Source organism: Mauremys reevesii, linkage group 15 (assembly GCF_016161935.1).
Source record: "Mauremys reevesii isolate NIE-2019 linkage group 15, ASM1616193v1, whole genome shotgun sequence".
NCBI classification, from domain to species: domain Eukaryota; kingdom Metazoa; phylum Chordata; order Testudines; family Geoemydidae; genus Mauremys; species Mauremys reevesii.
Window position 1 is genome coordinate 38,957,045 of NC_052637.1, and position 23,061 is coordinate 38,980,105.

General features: G+C 49.0%; 1 protein-coding gene across 3 annotated transcripts in view; it reads right to left on the bottom strand.

Annotated features, from left to right (window-relative positions):
* Positions 1-23,061, bottom strand: part of WIPI1 (WD repeat domain, phosphoinositide interacting 1) — a 37,125-nt gene that overhangs the window by 8,579 nt on the left and 5,485 nt on the right. For 2 of the 3 annotated variants that reach the window (XM_039500460.1, XM_039500459.1), the window contains exons 3-11: positions 21,595-21,764; positions 16,631-16,727; positions 11,622-11,719; positions 10,612-10,704; positions 9,808-9,878; positions 7,510-7,617; positions 6,005-6,169; positions 5,275-5,382; positions 4,150-4,271 (exon numbers count right to left, since the gene is read on the bottom strand). In XM_039500460.1, the coding sequence (XP_039356394.1) occupies positions 4,150-4,271; positions 5,275-5,382; positions 6,005-6,169; positions 7,510-7,617; positions 9,808-9,878; positions 10,612-10,704; positions 11,622-11,719; positions 16,631-16,727; positions 21,595-21,764 (1,032 nt within the window). The remainder of the gene's footprint in view (positions 1-4,149; positions 4,272-5,274; positions 5,383-6,004; positions 6,170-7,509; positions 7,618-9,807; positions 9,879-10,611; positions 10,705-11,621; positions 11,720-16,630; positions 16,728-21,594; positions 21,765-23,061) is intronic. The other variant, XM_039500461.1, reaches the window with a different exon arrangement.

The window sequence follows — 23,061 nt, forward strand, 5'->3', positions numbered from 1 at the left end:
TGCAACTTCCACTGAATATTAACAGAAGTTGTGCCCAAGTGCCTGGAGAGATGCACACCCACCCCTGCAAACTCACTCTCTCTGGCATGCATTCTGCATAAGGAAGCAGACTGCTTGATGCTAACAAACTGCTGAGGAATCACGCTCCATGTTTTGTTAAAAGCTTGTCAGAGACTTTGGTCTTGCTGATTTATTCCCAAGAATTAGAAACCTGAAATACTGCTTTGTGTTTTTAATTAGGATTAATTAGGATCACCTTAGATATAATGTTCTGCAAGGCTGCTGTCATGATGGAATCATTTATTTTAAACTGGGGAGGAGATGTGTTAAAGGTGACTGAGTCCATTAGAGCAAGCCCAGGTGCCTGTAATAAAAATCTTGTTCTATTGGCTAGTGCGTATGCAAATCTTGATGACTAGGAAGTATAAGAGGGCAGTCACCCCCTGGACTCCTGCACCATTTTAGAGCTAGTTTCTGTACAAAGAGGCAAAGTGGTTTCAACAGAATCTGTAGCGATCCCAACGCAGTGCCACGGAGATCTGGCTTTTTCTGGACAACCACCGTCTCAATGGTTGGACACAGATCTGACAACTGTTATCAGTAACAAATTGTAATGCAAGTGAGGATATAGTTACTGCTCTTCCTAGCGGAATTGCAGCATAATTTTGATTATTAATCATGCTTAGCATTAGCTAGTGCTCCCTACTGTCAAAGCATTGTAAGTATTAGCCAATTCATCCTTAGGACGCCCCTGTGAAGTAGGAAAACAACGTGGTGTTTTGCAGTAAACTGACTGTAATCAGTTTGTCTCACTCCTGAAAATCGAAAGACCAGACTCTTTAGAGCCAAGAATGATCTCCTCGACATGTCACTTATTTATACTGTTTAGGGTTCTTGGACATACAGCACAGATCCAAGGTACTGGAAACTGGCTACAAGCAAGGATGAAACACAAGCTCAGGTCTGGAAAGTGTTCAAAGCTCTGAACAGGGAGAATCTACTAAAGGGTGTGGTGGTTATTCCAGAGAAGGGTGGGGAAAGACACATGGATTTACAGACCGAGGTGCTGCCATAGGGCTCAATGCTACAAATGAGGAGGGTGAGTAATAATACTGAATATTTACACAGTGCTTTTAATATTCAGAGCTCTTTGAAATACACTGTGGAGCTCCACAGATTTATCATATTAAACCTCACAACATACCCGGGCCAGATGGTGTCATCTGACGCAAGGAGGTTAAGGGCTTGTCTACATTACCCACTGGATCAACAGGCAGCGATTGATCCAGCGGGGGTCCATCTATTGCGTCTAGTCTAGACGCGATAAATAGACTGCCGGGCACTCTCCCATCAACCAGAGGGAGAGGCGCAGGCAGAATCAACAGGGGAGCATTAGCTGACAATTTACCACAGTGAAGACACTCTGGTGAGTAGATCTGAGGGTACGTCTACACTATGGGATTATTCCGAATTTACATAAACCGGTTTAGCAAAACAGATTGTATAAAATCGAGTGCACGCAGCCACACTAAACACATTAAATCGGTGGTGTGCGTCCACGGTCCAAGGCTAGTGTCGATTTCTGGAGCGTTGCACTGTGGGTAGCTATTCCATAGCTATCCCATAGTTCCCGCAGCCTACCCCGCCCCTTGGAATTTCCGGGTTGAGATCCCAGTGCCTGATGGGGCAAAAATCATTGTCGCGAGTAGTTCTGGGTAAATGTCGTCAGTCACTCCTTCCGCTGGGAAAGCAACGGCAGACAAGCATTTCGCGCCTTTTTTCCCTGGATTGCCCTGGCAGATGCCATAGCATGGCAATCATGGAGCCTGTTTTGCCTTTTGTGACTGTCACCGTATGTGTACTAGATGCCGCTCACAGAGGCGATTCAGCAGCGCTACAAAGAAGCATGCTTTTGCTTTTGCATGACAGCAGAGATGGTTACAAGCCATACTGCACCATCTACCATACCATAAATTGGTAATAAAATGATCATGGTTACCAGTCCTTTTGCACCATTTGCTGCTGTCATAAGTGCCCCTGGCTAAGATCAGCCAGGGGCGCAAAAGCCAAAATTGGGAATGACTCCCTGAGTCAATCCCTCCTTTTTGGTATCTAAAAATAGAATCAGTCCTGCCTAGAATATGGGCAAGTGTACTAGAGAACCACTGTATCAGAGAGCACAGCTGTTCTGTGTCAGATCCTGCAGAAATTATGAGCTGTATGCTATTCACAGGGGGTGCTCCTGCAACAACCCCACCTGTTGATTCCATTCTTCCCCCAGCCTTCCTGGGCTACCGTAGCATTGTCCCCCCATTTGTGTGATGAAGTAATAAAGAATGTAGGAATAAGACACACTGACTTGTTAGTGAGAAATGAGTGGAAGGCAGCCTCCAGCTGCTATGATAGTCCAGACAGGACAGTAAGGAGTGTGGAGGAGAGGAGCCCAGCATCCCTCTGCTAGTCCAGGGGCAATTTAATCTTTTTTTTACACATGAAGGGTGGGGGCTGACGGAGCTCAGCCCCCTGTTGCTATGATGACGATGGTTACCAGCCATACTGCACCATCTACCAGGAAAAATTAGGGCCAGGCGCCCTTGATCGACCTGACAGATGCTTGTCAGCATGGTTACCAGCCCTTTTGCACTGCCCCATGTGCCAATAGGCTGATGACGAGGACGGATACCAGTCGTTTTGCACCATCAGCCACCCATGGCGGGGCGGGAGCAAGGATGTTGGTGTTGAGTGCTGCAGCATCGCGTCTATCTGCAGCATTCAGTAAAGATAGGGTGACATGTAAAAGAGTCAAGAGAGGATTGTTTTCCCTTTCACTTCTGGGGGTGGGTGGGGGGGTGCGTAAATTGCCGAGCTATGCCCTGACCCACCGCGGACACTGTGTTTGACCCTAGAAGCATTTGGAGCTCAACCAAGAATGCAAATGCTTTTCAGAGAGACTGCAGGAACTGTGGGATAGCTTGAGTCCTCCAGACCATGAGCATCCATTTGATTCCTTGGCTTTCCGTTATGCTTGTCACGCAGCAGTGCGCTGAGTCCCTGCTATGGCGTCTGTCTGGAGATTTTTTAAAAATGATTTTGAATTTCGTCTTCTGTAACGGAGCACTGATAGAACAGATTTGCCTGCCCTTACAGCGATCATGTCCGCATGGTCCATGCGGAAGCTCTTTCTTTATTTTGATTTTTAACTGCATCACCACCCGTGCTGATCAGAGCTCCACGCTGGGCAAACAGGAAATATTCAAAAGTTCGCGGGGCTTTTCCTGTCTACCTGGCCACTGCATCCGAGTTCAGATTGCTGTCCAGAGCGGTCAGTGGTGCACTGTGGGATACCGCCCGGAGGCCAATACCGTCGATCTGCGGCCACACTAACCCTAATCCGATATGTTAATACCGATATTAGCGCTACTCCTCTCGTTAGGGAGGAGTACAGAAACCGGTTTAAAGAGCCCTTTATACCGATATAAAGGGCCTCTTAGTGTGGACGGGTGTGGCGTTAAATCGGTTTAATGCTCCTAAAACCGGTTTAAACGCGTAGTGTAGACCAGGCCTAAGTATGTCAACTTCAGCTACATTATTCACATAGCTGAAGTTGCTTAACTTAGATCGACATCCCACCCCCAGCATAGACCAGGCCTAAGTGACTAGCTCAAGGCTACAGAGGGAGTCATTACTGGAGAGGAAATTCAAATGTAGATATTCCCGATGCCCTCTCCTGTGCTCAGCTCACTAGAGCAACCCTCTGCCCCATGCATACATGAGCACTGGCCTTTCAGAACCGGTGACCATAATAAAACATAGGGTGTGGGGAAGGACAACACCATGGAACTTACAATGAACTTGATTGCAATGAAAGTCCATTCTGTAGTTGGATCAGTGCAGGAGGGCCCTGAGACCCCAAGGACACTGTGTGAGCATAAGGATTAGCCTGGGTGGATCGGATAGCAGGAACAGGGTGATGGTGAAGCAGAACAAAACATCCCAAGTCATTTCAATGGGCTGCAACATGGAAAGTCCAGTGCCAGGGAAGCCTCTGCTCAGTGATGCTCTGCTGTGAAAAATTCTGACTTTGCTACAAGCAGCTTTCACCTGGTCACTCTTTCAGAGATGCCAGCCCCTGGGGCAAGCCCAGCTCACCTGGCATGGATGAAGATGAAGGCATCGTACTTTGTCGGGCTACGGTTGCTGCGTAAGACTGAGGTAATGGAGGCCGGAGGTCATTTTCTTTGTTCTCGTCTGTCTTTTCCGAGCCGAGCAGGCTGATTGTGTTGAAGCGAGAGAAGGAATAAGAGTTAGCTTTGATCTTGTCCATTCCCCTCTTCTGCAGCAGTTCTAACAACGCCCCTGTACAGGTCACAGTGATGGATAATGAGCTTCTAAGTAACAGGCTCATCCAAAGTTTCTGTGAGATACCAACCCTGCTACAAAAACATTAGGAGCTCACAGAAACCAGGAAACCAAACATGAACCTGAAATGGCCCATCTGGGGCCTGCGCCATGCAGGAGGTACATGGCAAGACCATTGTCACTGATGTCTGAATTAGCCAGGCATGCTGGAGCATGCTGAGCACTCAGCTTTTATGTGTGTTCGTTTTGTGGGTTTAACAGACAATGCTTAGGCAGATAGACAGACACATCTCTTCCACTCCACCCCAAAGGCTTAATATTATCCATAGCTATGTAACCCTCTGGGGTTATTCATTTGAAATGGACACACAAATTAAAACAATCTCCCAGGAGAAGACTGCACTCTGCCAGACGGCTATTTGTGTTTATGGGAGCTCCCTGTACTGCCTTGCACTATCACTCCTCCCGGATCAGTTCTAGAGCACCAGAGGGGCAGAACTCCTGCCTCTCCAGTGCACGGACCATGTTCTCCAGCCAGAGGATCTGATTGCAGTGGAAGTACTTTGGCTTCGGTGGTACAAGATCAGGGCCCTAGAATTTCAGAGAGGAACAAACCTCTCCAAAGAGGTGGGCTGAAAATGTCCCCTGTCCAAAAGCAGAGCGGCTCCAGGCTGAGATTTTCGCAAAGCAGCTAGTGATTGTGATGCCTCGATGTCGGGGTGCTCAGCTGGAGACACCTGAAGGGGCAGGAAGTGCCTAACATCTGCCCTTTGGAAATCAGACTCCTCCAAAGAGCCTCAGGTTGAGCACCCAAAAATCACTAGTCACTTTTTAAATCCTAGTGTCTCGGTTTCCTTAGGATGAAGTTTTGCATCAGCCAGGCCCAGTGGCTCAGAGCACCTGTGATGTGCTTACCTGTGTTTCTTAATTAAGACGCACTCTCCTCCATCTTGAGGGTCTAGGTTGTAGATGTAAAGGTGTCCGTCTGATGTTGTAACTAACAGTCGTGGCAGCTTCTGAATCCTAATAAGAAACGAAGTCATGGATCTCTGTGCTAGCAGGGCACTGTGGGAGGAATGCAGAGCTGGGCGTCTCCACCAGGACGCTTGCCTGCCCTTCAAGTGGTAGCACATAAAATTACAGCCATGGCCAGGGTTTGACTGCTATCCTCACATACACACCTCGCACATTCCCACTGCCCTAGATCCCCCATGATGGGCTGTGACACTCTGCACTGGAGCAGGGAGACAAGGGGCTAAAGCCCTGCAAGGGAGGCCAGGCATGGGGCGTGCCCGACCCCATCCAACCCGGGTTACCTGTAGTGTAGACATAGCCTTAAAGGGTCCACACACAGTTTGCACTGGTTTAACTAAGCAATGCAGATTGGTGTGTAGACAAGACCTCAGTGATCACCCAAAGTTAAGGAAGGGCTGTGCAGAGGACCTAATCTGCACCTCCACCTTTGCCTGCCACATCCCTTGAGCGGACTGTTGTAGGTAACCTATGTGCAGTAAATGCACCTTCAACAAGCTAATACACCACCCTTCTCTGCCTGTGTCACATCAGGAAACCACCCAGTTGTGTTCTGTGTCTAGCACCCTTTGCCAGCTGATGGGGTGAAGAGAATGCAGATGTTCCAACCTACGTGGAGAGCGTGCAGATGTTCCTTTGTCCAGAGAAGTTCAAGCGCACAGTGGCAAAGGCTCGGTCCTGGTTCATCATGTCCGACACCTGAGCAGGGAGGTAGTTGGTAGCAGCCATAAACATCTTTCCCATGTAACCACTCCAGGTGGGAGGCTCTTCTGGCCGGCTGGGGATAATAAAACACCCGTCACTGAGGCTATGTGCTGTAGCTACCACAACTAGCACCAACAAAACAACAGAGACCAGGGCTAGTTAAAATTTACATACAAATTAAAACAACCATACAGGCATCTTCCTTTTGCCAGCCTGTGCAAGTTGAATCACAAGAGTTCCCTGAACAGTCTTTGCATAACCTCCCTTTCCCAATAGCCATGACTTGCTTGCACCAAGAGAAAAATGTCCTGCTGGTAACTTGTGCAAACCGTCCACCCCTCACTCCCGCCAGAGAATGACTTGCAGGATTGGAGTGTTAGATATGGCCAGTAAAACGGAACCTACTTTAATGCAGGCTTGCTAAAGTGTAATTCAAATGGACCAGCCCAGACAGAGCGACGACGTGACTTGCCCAAGGTCACCCAGCAGGCCAGTGACAGTGCTAGGAACAGAACCCTAAGTCGCCTGAGTCCCAAACCAGTGCTCTATCCAGTAGGCCACATTGCCCCTCCACAGCTTGATTTAAAACTGCACTGGTCCCATCAGATCTGCATGGGGAATGTGTCTCCGAAGAAGGTCCTATGGAGCCTGCCACGTGAGACACAGAGAACTCCCACCCTTATGGCAACATGCAGCCAGCCTGCTGTATGGCAGGGAAGCTGTCCTCACACCGTGCTGGTCTGTACAGGCAGCTTCGATGGGAACTGATACACCAAGCCCTCTCTGCAGACCGCAGGGGAAAGGCCTCATTTGCAACCTCTGCGCTGAAGGCCACCTCAGAGCAGATCCTCAGCAACGGATTAGCAGTGTTTTTCCCTTGCTGGGGCCGATGCTTGCAGCCAACGTGTTCCTACAGTGGATTCGTCTAGGGTACCAGCTGGGGCAGCAAGTTGTAACAAGAAGTGCCCACAGGTGGTGAAAATGCTTCTAGCAAGCAAACTCCATGGACTTGGTGGCCGGCTAATTGCTTTGCTGCCTGCGGTGGGACCCTTCTCCCTGCGTCCAGCCACACGCACAGAGCAGCTCCTTAGCAACACTGCTTGGATTTGCTATAGCAACTCTGACGTCAGCAGCATCCTGCCGAGAAGGGGGAATCTTGCTGGATACGGCCAGACACTGGCAGGGAGGGGGGAGACTAGAGGTGAGCCTGGGGTGCTGACATCACTTCCCACCCAACAGCAGGGGAGAGCAGAGAGCTCTTCCAAGCAGCAAGTCCCTCAGGCTATTAAGCCAAAAGGGCAGTTTGCTGCCAGTGTCACGGAAGGCCTAGTTCATGCTAACAGTAACGTGTGCTCATTCCCCCGCAGAGGGAAACGTACCCTCTGGGGCGAGTGGCTTAGCTCAGAGCCTCACCTGTCTGTGGTATGTTCCAGTTTAAAGATGTGCACGGTCTCGGTGTTACTCGAAGCACACAGGAACTGCGAGTCCATACTGAACACGAGAGAGCTGATGTTCACGTACCTAGGGCAGAGAAAACAAAGGGCCTGTCACCGAATGGCGGGCAACCAAGAGGGACACACCGCAGCAGCCACACCCGGCCATCTGTAAATCCTCTCCACTGACAGAAGAGGACCCAGAGACTGGCGACCTGGTGAGACATTTTGCCCAACTAGGCCCCGGCTACGCTGCCAGGGAAGCCCCGTTAGCAACGTTTTAGCACGAACCAGGATTTTGGTTGGCCGGGCTAAACACAACCCTAGAGTAGAGATGTGGCCTTGGCCCCATCACTAGGGCAGGAGCAGCAGAAGCTCCCTAAAAGTGAGGGGGCCACTGGCACCTGAACCGCGGCCCTGCCCTCTGGGCCACCCCTTCCCGAGGCCCTGCCCTTTCCCCCCAAAACCCCCCTTCCCCACTCGCTCCTCTCCACCCTCTCTCCCCTGTCGCTCACCCTTACAGCCGGTAAAAAGTGATGAGTCCATGCCCACCTGCCCGCCCCCGTTCCGGCGCCCCATACTAGGGTTATGGAGGAGCGGCACGGCGCCTCTCTGGAAACTGCCAAGAGCGACGGGGCTACGTAGGCTCATCTCCCAGCCACGTAACACTGGGTAACGGAAGGCAAGAGGTGGGACAATTTTGTGGCATGAGGTGGTGCTGTCATGGGGGAGGCAAAGAGCGCTCAGAGCTGCTCTATTTACTGCTCAGAGGAAAGGGGATGCCCCTTGCTTTCACCAGCGATTTCTGGGGCCTGGTCTGTGCAGATTTTGTACCAGCAGAACTATATTGGTCAGGGTGTGTAGCGGGGTGAACACCCGCTCAGCCCGGAAGGGGTTGGAAAAGCCCCGGCTGATTGGCGGAAGTGGCTGCGGCTGGGGCCACGCCCCACAACTAGGCCTTATAAGAAGGCCAGGGCAGCCGGAAGCTGAGCAGTCCCACTCTGACTGGAGAGAGAGACAGGCCTGGCTGCTGGGGAACTCACCCAGGGACCTAGAGTGAGGCAGGGCTGGGGAAAGGCCTTGGGGGCTGGGAAGCCCCAGGCCAGTAACTCCCCAGGCTGCAGGGCCTGGTCCTAGGCCCACATAGGTATTGGGGACGACCAGCAGGAGGCGCCGCTGGGTGAGTCTGCACCTGATTACAGGGTACAAATAGAGTTCTCCTGGTACAATCCCTTGTGTGGATGCAGTTATCCCAGGATAAAAAGGTCTTATGGCTGCAGACCTTATTCTCCTTCCTGTACAAGAATGAGCTATGCTGGTATAGTTAAGCAGTATGACTTTCTAGTGTCAGCAAGGCCTTAATAGTGGAGAAGAACCCAAAGACATTATTCAAACTTCTGAGCCAGGCATTGGATAATTCTGATGCAGAGCGGAGGAAGCTAACGTGCTAGTTCTACAGAGCTGATTTCCTGTTGCCTTGCGGGGCAAGTTTACGCTACAAAATTAAGCTGACCCAAGTTACGCTGACGTACAGCCACCGTGGTAATTAAATTGCTTTGCTCCTTGTGTCGGTGGTGCACGTCCTCGCCATGAACACTCGCACTGATTTAACTGGCAGTGTGCGTGCAGCATTGTGGGACAGCTTCTGAAAGTCAGTGTAAGCAGCTCAGTGTCTACACCGACACTGCGTCAACCTAACTACATCGACCTAAGCACTACACCTCTCGCGGAGAGCGAGTTACACCAGCGGGAGCTACATTTTAGTGTGGACGCTTACAGAGTTAGGTCGATGTAAGCTGCCTTATCTTGACCTACCTGTAGCCTTGACCAGGGCACTGTCATTTACCTCTGGACAATGTGGGCATAAAACCCAACGGAATCAGAGGGTAGCTTTTTAGCACCCACTTAGCCCAGGCAAAGTGAGAATCAGATCTCTGTAGAATGGTATAACTATTGTAACTTCATTACTTAGAGTGGAAATCCAATTACCTTTCCTTTCAAGTGGAGATTATACAAAGAAGAGAGTCAACTTGTCCAATTTGCCTCCACTTCTCTGGAATCACCCAGTTCTGCAAGCAATTGAACTGTGTCACTCAGCTTGCCAGAGGCAAAATCGGGGAGGTACGCAGCACTATCACGTTCCTATAGAAGGACAGTAACATATGCCGAAGCACCCAAGGTCCTACATGGTCAAGAATGTCTGCAGTGAGAATGTATTTAACGTGCTGTTACTTGATCCCTTCGCATGCTTGTCAATAATTTTAAGGAGTGAACTGACCTCTTCATTCCTCTTCTGAATTCGTAGAGTTTTTGCCCATCGGGTACAGAAAATACACGAATGACAGTGCCCTGTAAAAATGCAGAATAAAGGTCATGCAGCAAGCAGGGCGAAAAGAAACATGCCCCTTCCTCAATGCTGTCTCTGGGGAGTTCAGAACATGCAAACGCCATTTCCACCTTCCCACCCAAGGATCAGTGCAAAGCAAAATCAGATCTCTTCCTCACAACTGCTTTTCTTTCGTTTGTTCTCCCCCAGCTCCCTTCCTCCCCTCAATCAATACTAGAGCTTCACTGTCATGAACAGGGCCACCCAGAGGATTCAGGGGGCCTGGGTCTTCGGCGGCGGGGGACCCCCGCTTCGGCAGTAATTCGGTGGCGGGGGGTCCTTCTGCTCCGGGACCCACCGCCAAAGTGCCCCGAAGACCCGCAACGGGGGCCCCCCACTACTGAATTACCGAAGACCCGGCACTTTGGCGGCGGGTCCCGCTTCGGCAGTAATTCGGCGGCGGGGGGTCCTCACCACCCAAGACCCGGAGCAGAAGCAGCTCTGGGGGCCCGGGCCCCGCGAGAGTTTTCCAGGCCCCCGGAGCGAGTGAAGGACCCCGCTCCAGGGCCCCTGAAAAACTCTCGTGGGGGCCTATTGCCCCATTTGCCCCCCCTCTGGGCAGCCCTGGTCATGAAACACAGAAAGACACCACTTCCCAAAGAACAAACAATCTAATCCAAATACTGGATTGCTCTGTGGATCTTCCGCAGACCCATAAGCATTAAGGAGTCTGTTCACAGCGGGCTTTTCACTCACTTTTTCTGAAGCGCTGGCTAACTTCGATCCCGTGGAGTTGAAGGTTATTGCAGCGAGGGGCCCATCGTGGGCAGGAATTGTGCAGACTGTTCTCTGTTGGTAAAAAGGTAACAGGAATGTAAACCAAAGTGCGATGCCCCACCTGCTATCTGACGACACATTCTATACCCAATTACACTTGCTTCGTAGATGTGCCTTTTGAGCTTAGTGCTAAATCCAGGAGGTATCTCACACTTCCTTCCATCTCACCCTCAGTTCTCCTCCTACCACAGCCACCATGTTACAAAAGCAAGTTTGGGCCTCATTCCAAGTAGTGCCCAGAACTTACAACTCCTCTGGCAGTTAGGGGTGCCTAGCACATCTCAAAATCAGGCCACAATGTAGTGATTGCCCTCCTACCCTTCTCCTTTGATGCCTGGCACCTACCTAGGCAAAAGCATCCCTGAACTCTAGGGACAGTTCAGTCTCTGCAGAACTTTTAATATTCCAAGACAATACCTATTCCTGGGATTTTACCCCAAGGAAACCCTGGCAAGGGAGGACCGGGGACTTGCTAATAATTCTCACTATACGCCACGCACTGGAGCAGCTTAAGTTGCTCACTGGCTCTTCTCTATCTGTCCTCTAGCTCCTTTCATGATGACCCATTTCTCCCAGGTCGCTACATTCAGGAGGTTCATGAAGGTTTCTCTCTTTACCAAGGAACTAGACCATGAATACACTGATCTTAAATTCAGTACTTTTGCTCTGGGCATGTGTCAGATAATTAGTTTAACCACATGCCGTGTCCAGATGAGCAGGCATGGAGGAGACCCCAAATCTTAGTGGTCGATTTCTGTGCAGTATGGTTATGTGGACTCTCTTTTCTCTCTCTCTCTCACTCTCTTTTATTAAAAGAGCTCAGCTGGGCATTTCTGTAGCGGTCTTTGTATACCAACACAGATTATTTTCTGTCCATGGAAGTATCCACATGTCCATGCTCTGAAACCCCCTAGTCACTTCACACCTACCAAATTATTTCCATCGTAAAGCACAATCTCCCCAATAGTCGAGCTGCCAGGGTACGCCAAGTAGGAGTTGGAATGGTTGATAGAGAGTGCACATAAACCTAGCAAGGCATGAAGGCAAAGAAAAACGGTCAGGTATAGGGTGAGCACACACAATAAAAACTGAATGGTTACAGTCAGCAACAGAAATGCTGGATTTTCAAGCTCCATTGCTTCAGGGGAGGAGTGTCCAGCCACACGAAACATATGGGCTTTCCCTAAGAGTGGGCTGGAAATCACTAGGAAATTCCTCAACTCTGGTGACACCTACTGGCATGTGGTGGTAGGGCTGATCACCCTCCAAGATGCTTTTAAAGAGGATTCTTTCTTAGAGGTCAATATTGGGTCCAGTTTCTCCCCCTTCATCTGAATTACCACCCTTGGGAATGGAGAGAATAAATCACTTGCAACATTTCAAAGGGCTCTCTCTAGCTACGTCCTTATCTGACCCCGTCACTGTGTCTCCATGCCCCTCACCACCACTCATGGATTTTAGTCTCACGCCACCCCTGTGCAATACAGAAGCAGCACCCCCCTTTTTACAGATGGGGCACAGGGTAATTAAGTGAGTTGCCCCAGCTCACATGGGAAGCCTGTCGCTGAGCTGGAAACTGAATCCAGATCTTGAGTCCCAATCTAGTGCCCCATCCACTAGACCATCTTTCCTACCCTCACGTGAGTTTCAGGGGTAGCTGAAGTAACAGGTCTTCATTTCCCTTTTGGGTGCCTCTGAGCCTGTTCTCGGGGCTGGCTGCAGCGCTTGCAGGACCTTGTGCAGAGTACACCACACGGCGTGCCAGCCCATCTCACGGGCCACCTCTTGGGGGCGTGTCTGGCTGCAGGACAGGAGCCCAGATGCTTATCAGATGGTAACAGGGTTCATTCTAGGATACTGCCTGCTCGGCCTATGGCCCATCCCTGCCTGCTCTGCCCATGTACTGAAATGAACCTCGGTTCTTTCCAAAACCAATGCTGTCACCCTCAACCACACACCGCAGCTGCTGTTAGAATGTAGGGGACCACTGGCCCTGCAAGAACATGGATTTCTGATTTAGTGGGTTTGTAAAACCTCATGGAGCACTGCTAGGAAAGTGCCACATGTGGGGGAGACTGCGGACTTAGAGGCTATTTGAGATCCAGCCAGCTTGTGTGCTCAGCTCTTCAAACAGGAAATGCACCTCCCCCCCCCACACACACACTTCATGGGGCCGGTCATGCCAGGACACTGCCTTGGCAAATGCCCAACAGCGGTGCAGGATTAGCTGCAGCTAGTGTTTCAGATCATTGTTTATAACTGAACAAAAGCCCTGCAGCTACAGCAGCATCCAATAACCCGAGATATCCCTTTATCAATCTAGGGTATTTATACAGTGCTAGTCACTGCTCTACCTTGGCCTGAGGTGAGCTGCAGCCATATAAACTTGGCAGCAGTGGGAAAAGCATTTAAAATAATACAAGGCAGCTGATAAAGCCTGAACTGTGAGATTTTGAGGGTCAAGAGGGAGGAGATAAGATCAAGGATATACCAGAGACTTTTTCATAATAAATGGAGCTAAAAGGCCAAAGAGACAAGGAACGAGTTCCCTCCAAAGGAAGGCCTTGGCTATCGGTCATTACCGTTTAAAGGCAACCACGGAGAATGTTCAGTGAATCAGTTTCCTGTCAGGCTGGAGATGACACAGGATCTAGAGAATTTTCAAGCTTAAGAAGCCGAGTTCTGAGTCAATCGTGCCCTGCTACGGGCCTGTCTGGAAGACTCAAACAGGAAACCAGGCCAGGGAAAGGTAAGAATACAAATATACAGAGCTGACCTCTTTAAAGGCACAAAGAGCAGCCCAGCCACTGAGGCAGATGTGCAACTTGTCCGATTTCTCCTTCCTACGGTGCAGGATCATCTCAGTTCAAAGTATTCACACTATACAGCGAAGGGCTCCCAAACTAAGCACATATGGGCCCAGAATCTGGGTGCTGCTCAGGATGGGCAGACATGGCGAGCTCCTTGCTACCTCAAGGACTGTCAGACTCCAGGGATCCGTCCAGTCCTTAGCATAACTGAGCAGGCTGAGGGTGGCCCCGAGCACAAACGGGCTGCAGGAGTCAGGAGAAGACTAGTTTGACTTAGGTTGAAATTGAACTGTGCTGTTAGTTTCATAAACCAGAACCCAGGAAGGGGTGTTATTTGATACAGGAGAGCCTCCATGCACTTACTGGATCCACAAAGGGGAAACTGAAGCAGAGGCCGGGCCTGATGCTACAGTCCCTGAGAGAGAGGAGGGAAACAAAAACCAGAGATGGGCTGAGTTCAAGTCTCCAGGCAATATGGCTCTTCCTGGCCCAGGGAAAGTTCTGCAAGAGAACAGCCTGTTGGAAGAAGCTTCCCTGTGAGAGCAGAATGTCCTGCCAGGGTCAACGTACTGCAGCCATCCCACAGCTGAGCAACTGACATCATTGGTAAAAATGCAACTGGCCTAATTACAACTCCACACGGACACAATCTCGCAACCTTCGAATGGATCTGAGCACCGTGAACTCAGGAGTCAGTTTTCTGCCCCTCGCACAGATTCACTCATTAACCTTCCTGCCCCAGTTTCCGCCATCTGCAGAACAGGGCTGTATTCCCTCTCCTCCCTCGCAGTGGTGGCCAGACAGGACTTGTTAGCAACCTGCAAAGCTCTTGGGAGATGATCATCACTCAGTGCGCTAAGTGCTGTTAGCACTCCAATGACCAAGGGTGGCTCCCTCAGGCACACGAAAACCATAGTCAGACTCACCCTCGCGGGGCATTTTCCTGTGCTGAGGAAGCTGCCAAAACGTTACTGAGAAGGCAACACTAATTAGACGCAACCTTCCTCTCTGTGGAACTATGGCAGGAAACGTTGTTTCGCCAACACTTGGTTACAGTGAGTTTGTGGAGAGAGTTATTGAGAGCATTTCCCCTCCGACTCAAGGACACTGGCTCAGGGCCACCCAGAGGATTCAGGGGACCTGGGGTCTTCGGTGGCGGGGGCCTCTGGAGCGAGTAAAGGACCCCGCTCCAGGGGCCCCAAAAAACTCTCGCGGGGGCCCCTGCGGGGCCCGGGGCCTGTGGCAAATTGCCCCTCTTGCCCCCCCGGGCGGCCCTGCCCTGGCTGTGTATGGTTTGCTGTATACGGCAAACCCCCTCTTGATGCCTTCATCAATATACTGACTGACTGCTCTGGCATCTCAGATAATCCATGTTATCATCACATGCTGTTGCTTTTGAAATGCAACGATGACCCTTTCCAGCTACTAGCGAACAGCGGCATGCCTGGGCGTTTGTGTCCCTTGGGGGATTTTTTTTTTTTTTTAATATCATTAAATTATATGTGAATCTTTAGTATGTTTAATCCTCAGCAAGAGACCATCTGTGAAGGGACTGAAGTAGGTCACTCTGGAGGGCCAGGCGCTGTGTCCCTGGAAAGCCAAGGAGCCTGGCATTCGTTCCACGGAGATGAGCTGCATCAGTGACTCTACAATGAGAGATGCCACAATCCATGGCTGTGACATCAGAACAGTGTACAGAGGAACCCACCGTAAGCAGCCACTGCAGACTATCCTCCCACCACCAAAATAAATAGTTGGCTAGTGGATGTAGAGCTGGATTTCCCCTAAGGAGGACAGGAGGGGATTCAGCTGAGGGAAGCCAGGTGGGTTCTGCTGCTGCCTACCCTCCCTTGAGGTTGCCACGGGCAAGGAACAGCGTTAAGTTGTGGCCAGGCTCCACAGGAGCTCTTCTGGCAGAGGCTGCTCAGAGAGATGAACTGAATTAGTGCAGTACCTGGACATACTGGCCACTCCCCACCCAGCACTGTACACTTTTGGGGCTGGCCCCATGCAGGTCCCTGGCAGAGGAGTAGTTGCAAGGACTTTCCACCATAGTAAACACCTCCTGGGCTGCCTCTGTTAGGGTCTACACTGGCCTGGAGACAATCTGGGCCATGATCTAACTAGAAGTCTATAATCAAGTGTCAAGCTACAGGACCCTGTGTGGAGATGCAGAGCTATTCTGCTGACTCACTCTGTCAGCAAAAGCAGCTGGGTCTCATTTGCACAGGAACACAAAAGGCTGGGAGCATCTCTGAAGTAAGACAGCTAGAAGAAAGAGCAGGGAGTCCTGAAGGGAGAAATTCTAATCTTCCCATTCAGGAAGGATCTCATGGGGTGAAGTATAAGTATGGTCCTGCCTTAAGACTGTTACTTTATCTAAAAATAAAGGCAAATTCCAGGAAGGTTAAGATGTGGGAGAGGAGAGTGTCAGGGCCACCGGACTGTATGGCTGAATTCAATTATACTAGGAATTTTAGGGATATTTTTAAGTGGTTGCTTGAGAAAGAACGTTGCCTGCTGGAGGCCAGCTCTGGAAGAGATTTTGGTGTAGGCCGGTGTAGATTTAGGGGTTAGAGCAGTCAGACGTGTCAGTTATACATGCATCCTGGATGCTGTACCTCCAAGGTCCTCAGCTAAAAACCTAATACTCAGAGAACAAAATCTCCTTCCTTTTACCATAACTCATGTCAGAGTGTCGATTGTAGCCAACCCATGTTTGGGAATTTAAAGGCAGCCATGTATTATACAATCTACAACAAGGGTGTTGCACTGAGATAAATGCAGTTAGACTGAGTCCTAGCGGTGTTGCCAGAGTCCTTCAATGAAGTTATTTCCTTGTAATTTGGTGCGGTTCACCCATTCAGCTGTGCCCCCTCTCCACCCCTGGTTCCCGCTCCCCCAGCTCTGCATTGCTGGGCCAAGGCTCCTCTCACACGTACAGGTCACTGGTGATATTTACTCTCTTCAGTGCATTTCTGAATTCTCAACACTAAACTAAACGTGTTAGTAAGAATGCCGACACTGGCTTGATTTAAATTCTTACAGCGAAGTTTCAAATCTGCGGCGCTCTCTGCAGAACACCCAGCTCGTCATTAGTTTCCTTTGATCCGATCTCCTTTGCTTACCTGTTGTATTCGGAGGGGTATCCAGGATTGTCTTCAAAAGCTTCATGTCCTTAATGTTATGAATATAAATTGACTCCTCCAGGCAAACAATCAGCCTCTGCAACAACACAGTTGACAGGTACACAACCACAACTTGTTAACCCTCCCCCTACACACATAAAACATGTCAGCAGGTGCCAGTTACATTTGTCTTTCACAGCGGAGTTCACACTTTCATTCAGGCCCTTGCAATCAGGGAGAGTTACCAGGCATCTCTGAACTCCAAAATGGATCAAAGAGGCACAGATCTTCCTCTCAAATCCCTTGCAATTGAGAAGCCTTCAGTTTTGCACCACATGACTCCAAAGAACTGCCTGCATTTGGAACCAGGATTAGACCCCCAATCTTTTTTGCCTTGACTTTATGAGAGAGTTGATTTTAAAGAGCACTTGCAAATGTACAGTGCTCTGTGAACGCTAGGGATTATCTCGGTGCAGCCTTAACTGTGGGCATGAAGATGGTCTCATAATACCACAGAGTTTCATTCCTTCCCCACCCGAACCAGGCTTTTCCTTTTAACATTTCTCTCTTTGTGGCTTCTTTAGCAGCAGGACACTTTACAATCATAAAAATTGGAGTGGGTAGAGGCTGTTAGATCCCTTCTAGTCTATTTCCTCTACAGCGTGGCATTGCTCCCTACAATACACTCGCTCTAACTTTGTCCAATCTAGTTGAAAACATCCAAGTGATGAGGCTCCCACCACTTCCAAAAGAAGCGCCTGTCACTCATGGGTGCCTTTTAACTTGGAATCAGGGAGCAGGAATCTATCTTCTGCTCCCCGCTCCATGGCTGTCTATGGCATAGCCAACTGCATTCAAGTTCCGACTAGGAGACACACATTACAGAGTGGCTGATTTGCTCAGGTGGAACACTTTATCTTGGCAGTAGGATAGGGTATGATGGCTAATGTGATCTGCACCATCTCCATCTGATGTGCTTGCTGTTCTTCCACTCACTCACCTAGCCTGAAACCACTCCCAACACTGATTGCCAGGAACACATGAATTCCCCAAAGCCATGTCTAATGCTGTCATGATGTTAACATTAGGGCCCTAATCACTCAGCCCCGTGCCTCAAAACAGTGGCACTGTAATCAGACATTTGCCACCAATGTATTCTGCATGGATGAGTAACAGAGAGGGAGCTCTGGGCAGCTGAGGGCATATTTTCAGAAGCACTGAGCACCTGCAGCTCCCCCCAGCATCAAGAGAAATGGCAGCTGCTTAGCCCCTCTGAAAATCTGGCACTAAAAGGCGAGGCCAGAACCTTCAGACTTGGGTGTCTGCAATTACAGGTGCTTCCATCCCTTTGGCCATCAGGCCACGTATTTAAGGTCTACATCTGGATCTTAGTGACTCACTTTAGACACCTATGTTTGAAAACTTTGGCCTCGGTGTGTAACTACAGGCTCAACCAATGCTACTTGAAATCAAAGCCTTCTTATAAGAGACGCTTCTATTTTTGTTAACCACCACAGCCAATGCTTTGTTTCCCAAAACCATTTAGGATTTCCAGGGAGGTTTACATTTAGCATAATTTCAATGGCACTTTCCAAAAGAACAACCCTCAACTTTATAACGGAGACTTGAAAATGAAGTGTGTTAAGTGTATGGTATGCAAAGGCGTCTCAAGGCTTCACAGAGTTCTACAATACAATGCTGTTGATATACAGGTAGAGAGAAGAGAGGTGTATGGGGGTGCAGGGGTCAGATGTGAGATGGGAGTGTCCGAGGGGCAGAAATACAAGAAAGCTGTTCCAGGTGACAGGAGCTGTGGACAAGAAATTTCCTGCGCCAAGAGGAACAAGATCCTAGGAAGGCAGATACCAGGTGAGTGGCGGGAGCAGGGAGGGAGGCCTGAACAAGTCCATGGAGAGTTTCAGACAAAAGGCCTAATTCTCCATTGCCCTGCCCCTTGAGCAGACAACACCAGCATCAAATGCAACGAGATGAGACCGGGCGTGTTTGCCCCTCACTTTGCGCTGGTGTAAAGCACTGCACAAGGGGCAGGTAATGGAGAGTTGGGCCCAAGGAGGGCAGGTTTGAGCAGCTGAAATGGATGAGGAGCTAGAGGAGGCGTTTGCACTTCTTGCTCAGGTGCTGGGGGACGGTGCCCTAGAACTGTGTGTAGTAATTCCTGGGCTGAGGGAGACGGAATTATCATCAATACAACGTACATTACGTACAATGCATCACTTCTGTTGCTTGCTGCTCCGTGGCACTTTCCTCTACACTTTCATTTAGATACCAACAAACAGAGTAGTTATCTTGACCTGCACCCTGAGAAGGAACGAGTGTCCTTCTGTTAAGTACATCAAAAGGATTCGACAGCAGGACTGCAGCCAAGAAGAGATCCAAGGAAAACACAGGGAATTTTCATTAAAATACAAACACTGCTTCTCACTGGTCAAAAGCACAAAACCCTGCTCCAGCATTAAAAAAAAAATCTTGTTTTTCACCATGTGCAAGTAATAACAGGGCTGGAAATAAAGTGTTTCCATGAATCAACAGCAATTGAGAGTCTAATTCAAATGAATTCTTCAGTTTGAATAACAAAGATTTTCCACTAAGAGATCAAATCAAAAGACAAAACTGTTTGCCCAAAGAGATCTGTTCTTATTTAAAACGTCCACGGCTGACTGTGATTCTCTCACTTGGATGGGTTTTACACTACGATGGACTTTCTCCAGTGCAGTGTGGTTTCCATACTCAGGTCCAAGACAAGGGTGTTCAGAGTAACACAGAGAACGCATAACCTGATCTCCAGCAGATTAACTCGCAAGAGGGGCTAGATTAGTCCCCTGAAGTCAGAGCTACACCACAGATAAATTTGGCCCAGGTTGTACTGATTTCATGCTGTAATGCACGGAAACAAAATGCATTCAGATTGAGGGAGCTGGGCCACCTTGTCTCCCGTATTTAGAGACATTTTTGTGCACAAGCTCTCAGATATTTGGGTAAGCCAGCGATTCTGTCACATAGCATCCTGCAAACACTCTAGATGAATCTGCTTCACACATTTTTAGGAGACAAGGTGGGGGAGGTAATGTCTTTTATTGGACCAGCTTCTCTTGGTGAGAGAGCCAAGCTTTCAAAGACAAGCTCTTTGAAGAGCTCTGTGTAAGCTCAAAAGTTTGTCTCTCTCACCAACAGAAGTTGGTCCAATAGAAAAGACCACCTTGTCTCCCTAATATCTGGAACCAGCATGGCTACACTGTATACACATTTTAATGACAGCTGATGTGAAATAAACAGTTATGCCCCATGGCAAGCATGAGAGGGTGTGCATTATCATTCCCTAGCTATGGAAGAGCGCTCATCCCATGTGACAAGTACCCTCCCGTGCCTTCAAAACTCCCTTTTGCTCATTTCTCCTGTGCTGACCTGGTACGGTCTGTTCTCCAGTGCTGGGTCATAACCATTTTGTATTGCATCCACCCGGGCTAGAGCATTAGCTTCTCAGGACAGTGACCTTATCACTAGAATCTTCCCTCAGACATTTACACCGTCTATCTATGGTGTCTGAGCACCTCAGTCTTTAATGTATTTATCCTCATAACCCCCCGGGAGACAGGACAGTGCCATTACGCTCAATTTACAGCTAGGGGACTAAGGCACAGGGAGACCAAGTGACTTGCCCAAGGTCACACAGCGATGAACCTGGGTCTGCCAAGTCCCAAGCTAGTGCCCTAACCACTGTACCATCCTTCCTTTCCATGGCAGACGTCTGGCCCATGAGACTGCACAGGGGAGTGAGCGCCACCAAAATGAACACTGAGCTCCTAGAACCACACTGACATTTGCAATACATGAATCAGAACTCCAAAGGAAGTGATGAGTTTACCAGCTACTCTTACCTGCCACCATACATTTCAGTGAAGAAATTAATTTAGCACAAAGTTAATTACAGTATAGCACAAGCTATAGGGAGCCCGTGATCAAACAAAACTTTAATGGAAACTCAAGACAGGGCTTGCCTGTTGGAGATGCTTACTGCAGATTTCACTATTGCTAACCTAGAAACGGTTGATTATATACAATTATACAGTCTGTTTATTGTTGTATTGTAATATACACCACTCTTTATAACCTATAATGTATTTTGGAAGAGATTATGGAAAAAAGACGACTTTACATCCTAAAAAATAACAACAGAGAGCTGCTAGGATACAGGATAAGTGCAGCAGGACATTCAAAGCTTTCCTCAGCATGACTCAGGTACGAGCTATATCTTTAAAACCACAGCGAGGCTATGAGCTGCTGATGGATGCTATTTGAGACATTAGCCTTTAGGTGAAGCGCCATAGTTCAAATTACACTCAGGGTTGTGTTATTAACTTTGACTATATTATCTGTGACAAAGATGCCACAGCAGGTCAGAAGCCAGAGCACGGCATTCAGGGAGAAGATGTGGTAGAAAAAAAGTTTACATGCCTTTGGAGCATGCGATTTTGTTGAATCAGAACAGCTTTGTTTAACTGTTTACTGCTAATTTATCATCTTCCAATTCAAAGCTCACCAGCAACATTTTGCTGGGACCTAGCATCCCCATCCCACATGGAGTTACTGTAAGGAAATGTGGGAAGGAATGTATTTAAAACATACATTTCACTAAGGGACATGCCTGACTCGTATTCAGAGGGGATGCAAGTTATGTGTTGTTAGGTGGATGTAACTGAGTGACAGAGTCTAAGGGCGAAAGTAGTTCAAGACGTAGATCACCTGTGGGTACCAGTGGGTGTGAAAATGCCTCTCTGACCTCTCCTTTTTGCACAGAGGAGAGTGTAAGGCTAAAGGAAAAGGAAGAACCTCCCAGAAGTCAATGGAGCGAGAACGAGAGCGACGGGTGGCAGAGTCGAGCCTATTGCGTTTAGACTTGGTTGACTATTATCGTATATTAATGCACGAGTAATCGATGCCCTTACCTGCCGATTCAGCCGGATGGACAGGATGTTGCTGGAATAGCTATAGTTGCAGATCTCCGTCCCTTTTTTGAAGTGATAGACGTTCATTTGCCGAGGCTTGGTGTGACTCACCACGACCACCAGGCTGCTGGAGAAGAGGCGCTCCACGATGTAAATATCCGGGATTTCATCTGCTCAGCCAAAAGACAGTGAGAAGGCTACTTTCATCTTGGGTCTGGCTCTTTAAGAGTTAAATCCGCCATGCATTGTGCCTAGCTCAGGAGCTGAAGGGTTTAGTGCTTAGTCATGGCAGTTCTGCTTTTATTAACGATTACCCTTCCTTGGCATGGCTGCAGCTAGGCCTTCTGCTGGGGGGTGCACTGGGCCCAGACAGGAAAGGGTTGATTGGTCTTTCCTTTGGAGACAGGAACTTAGTGCCTGCAATACCTGCCACCAATCACTAGCCTCTCTTGGGCCCTCCAGCTGTAGTTAATCAGGAGGGAACAGGATATAGAGGGGAATGAGGCCTGCCTCCCAGGTGTTTACCTTAATCCAGGGAAATACATGTCCTGGGAGGGAGCTAGAGAAGCTCCTTACAGGGGAAGAGATGAATCTGTAAGCAGACAGATCAGGACTCCCTGAGGCAGGGGACAAGCAGGGCAGAGTCTTATTTCCTGTAAGTACATGCTGCACTGTTCTGGGCTCCCCGAGGAAAAGGGATGGCCTAAAGGAAGATAAGACATAGGATATTCTCTTCCTCCCCAACCCCCCAGTGGCCATGAGCCATCATGGTACTTTGGCTGACTTCCTGTAAATACAGAGCAGTGGTTCTCAAACTTTTGTACTGGTGACCCCTTTCCCATAGCAAGCCTCTGAGTGCGACCCCCCCCCCTTATAAATTAAAAACACTTTTTTTATATATTTATCATTATTATAAATGCTGGCGGCAAAGCAGGGTTTGGGGTGGAGGCCAACAGCTCGTGACCCCCCCAATGTAATAACCTCGTGACCCCCTGAGGGGTCCTGACCCCCAGTTTGAGAACCCCTGATATATAGGGCTCTTTCTCTTACTACCACAACCCCTCCTCCCCATTACACACAGATAACCTGGGAGAAGTTCTTCCTTTTTCACTCTAGCTGCAGGCAGCGAATATTCTACATGATCCCTGCACTGACCCACACTGAGGGCAGGCCTATGCTAGCTCCAATCTTGTTTAAACGCTATTCTTGTGCTTGAGCTGGATTACAGTATTTTAAGTGGAGTGTAAAAACAACAGGTAACTCTGGAGAAAGCAAGGTTATAGTATGGGCTCTCTAACTAGGGTGGATCAGGATTGTTCCCCTAAAGTATGCAAGCCAGCCTGTTCTCTAAGGTCTCTTGTACATTGTCACTTATTCCATTTGGGGGACCCTGTTACAACAGTGTAGTCTGTGATGCTATTAGAACACTCTTCCAGCTGCCAGTGTTAGTGGAACCAAACTGTGCCC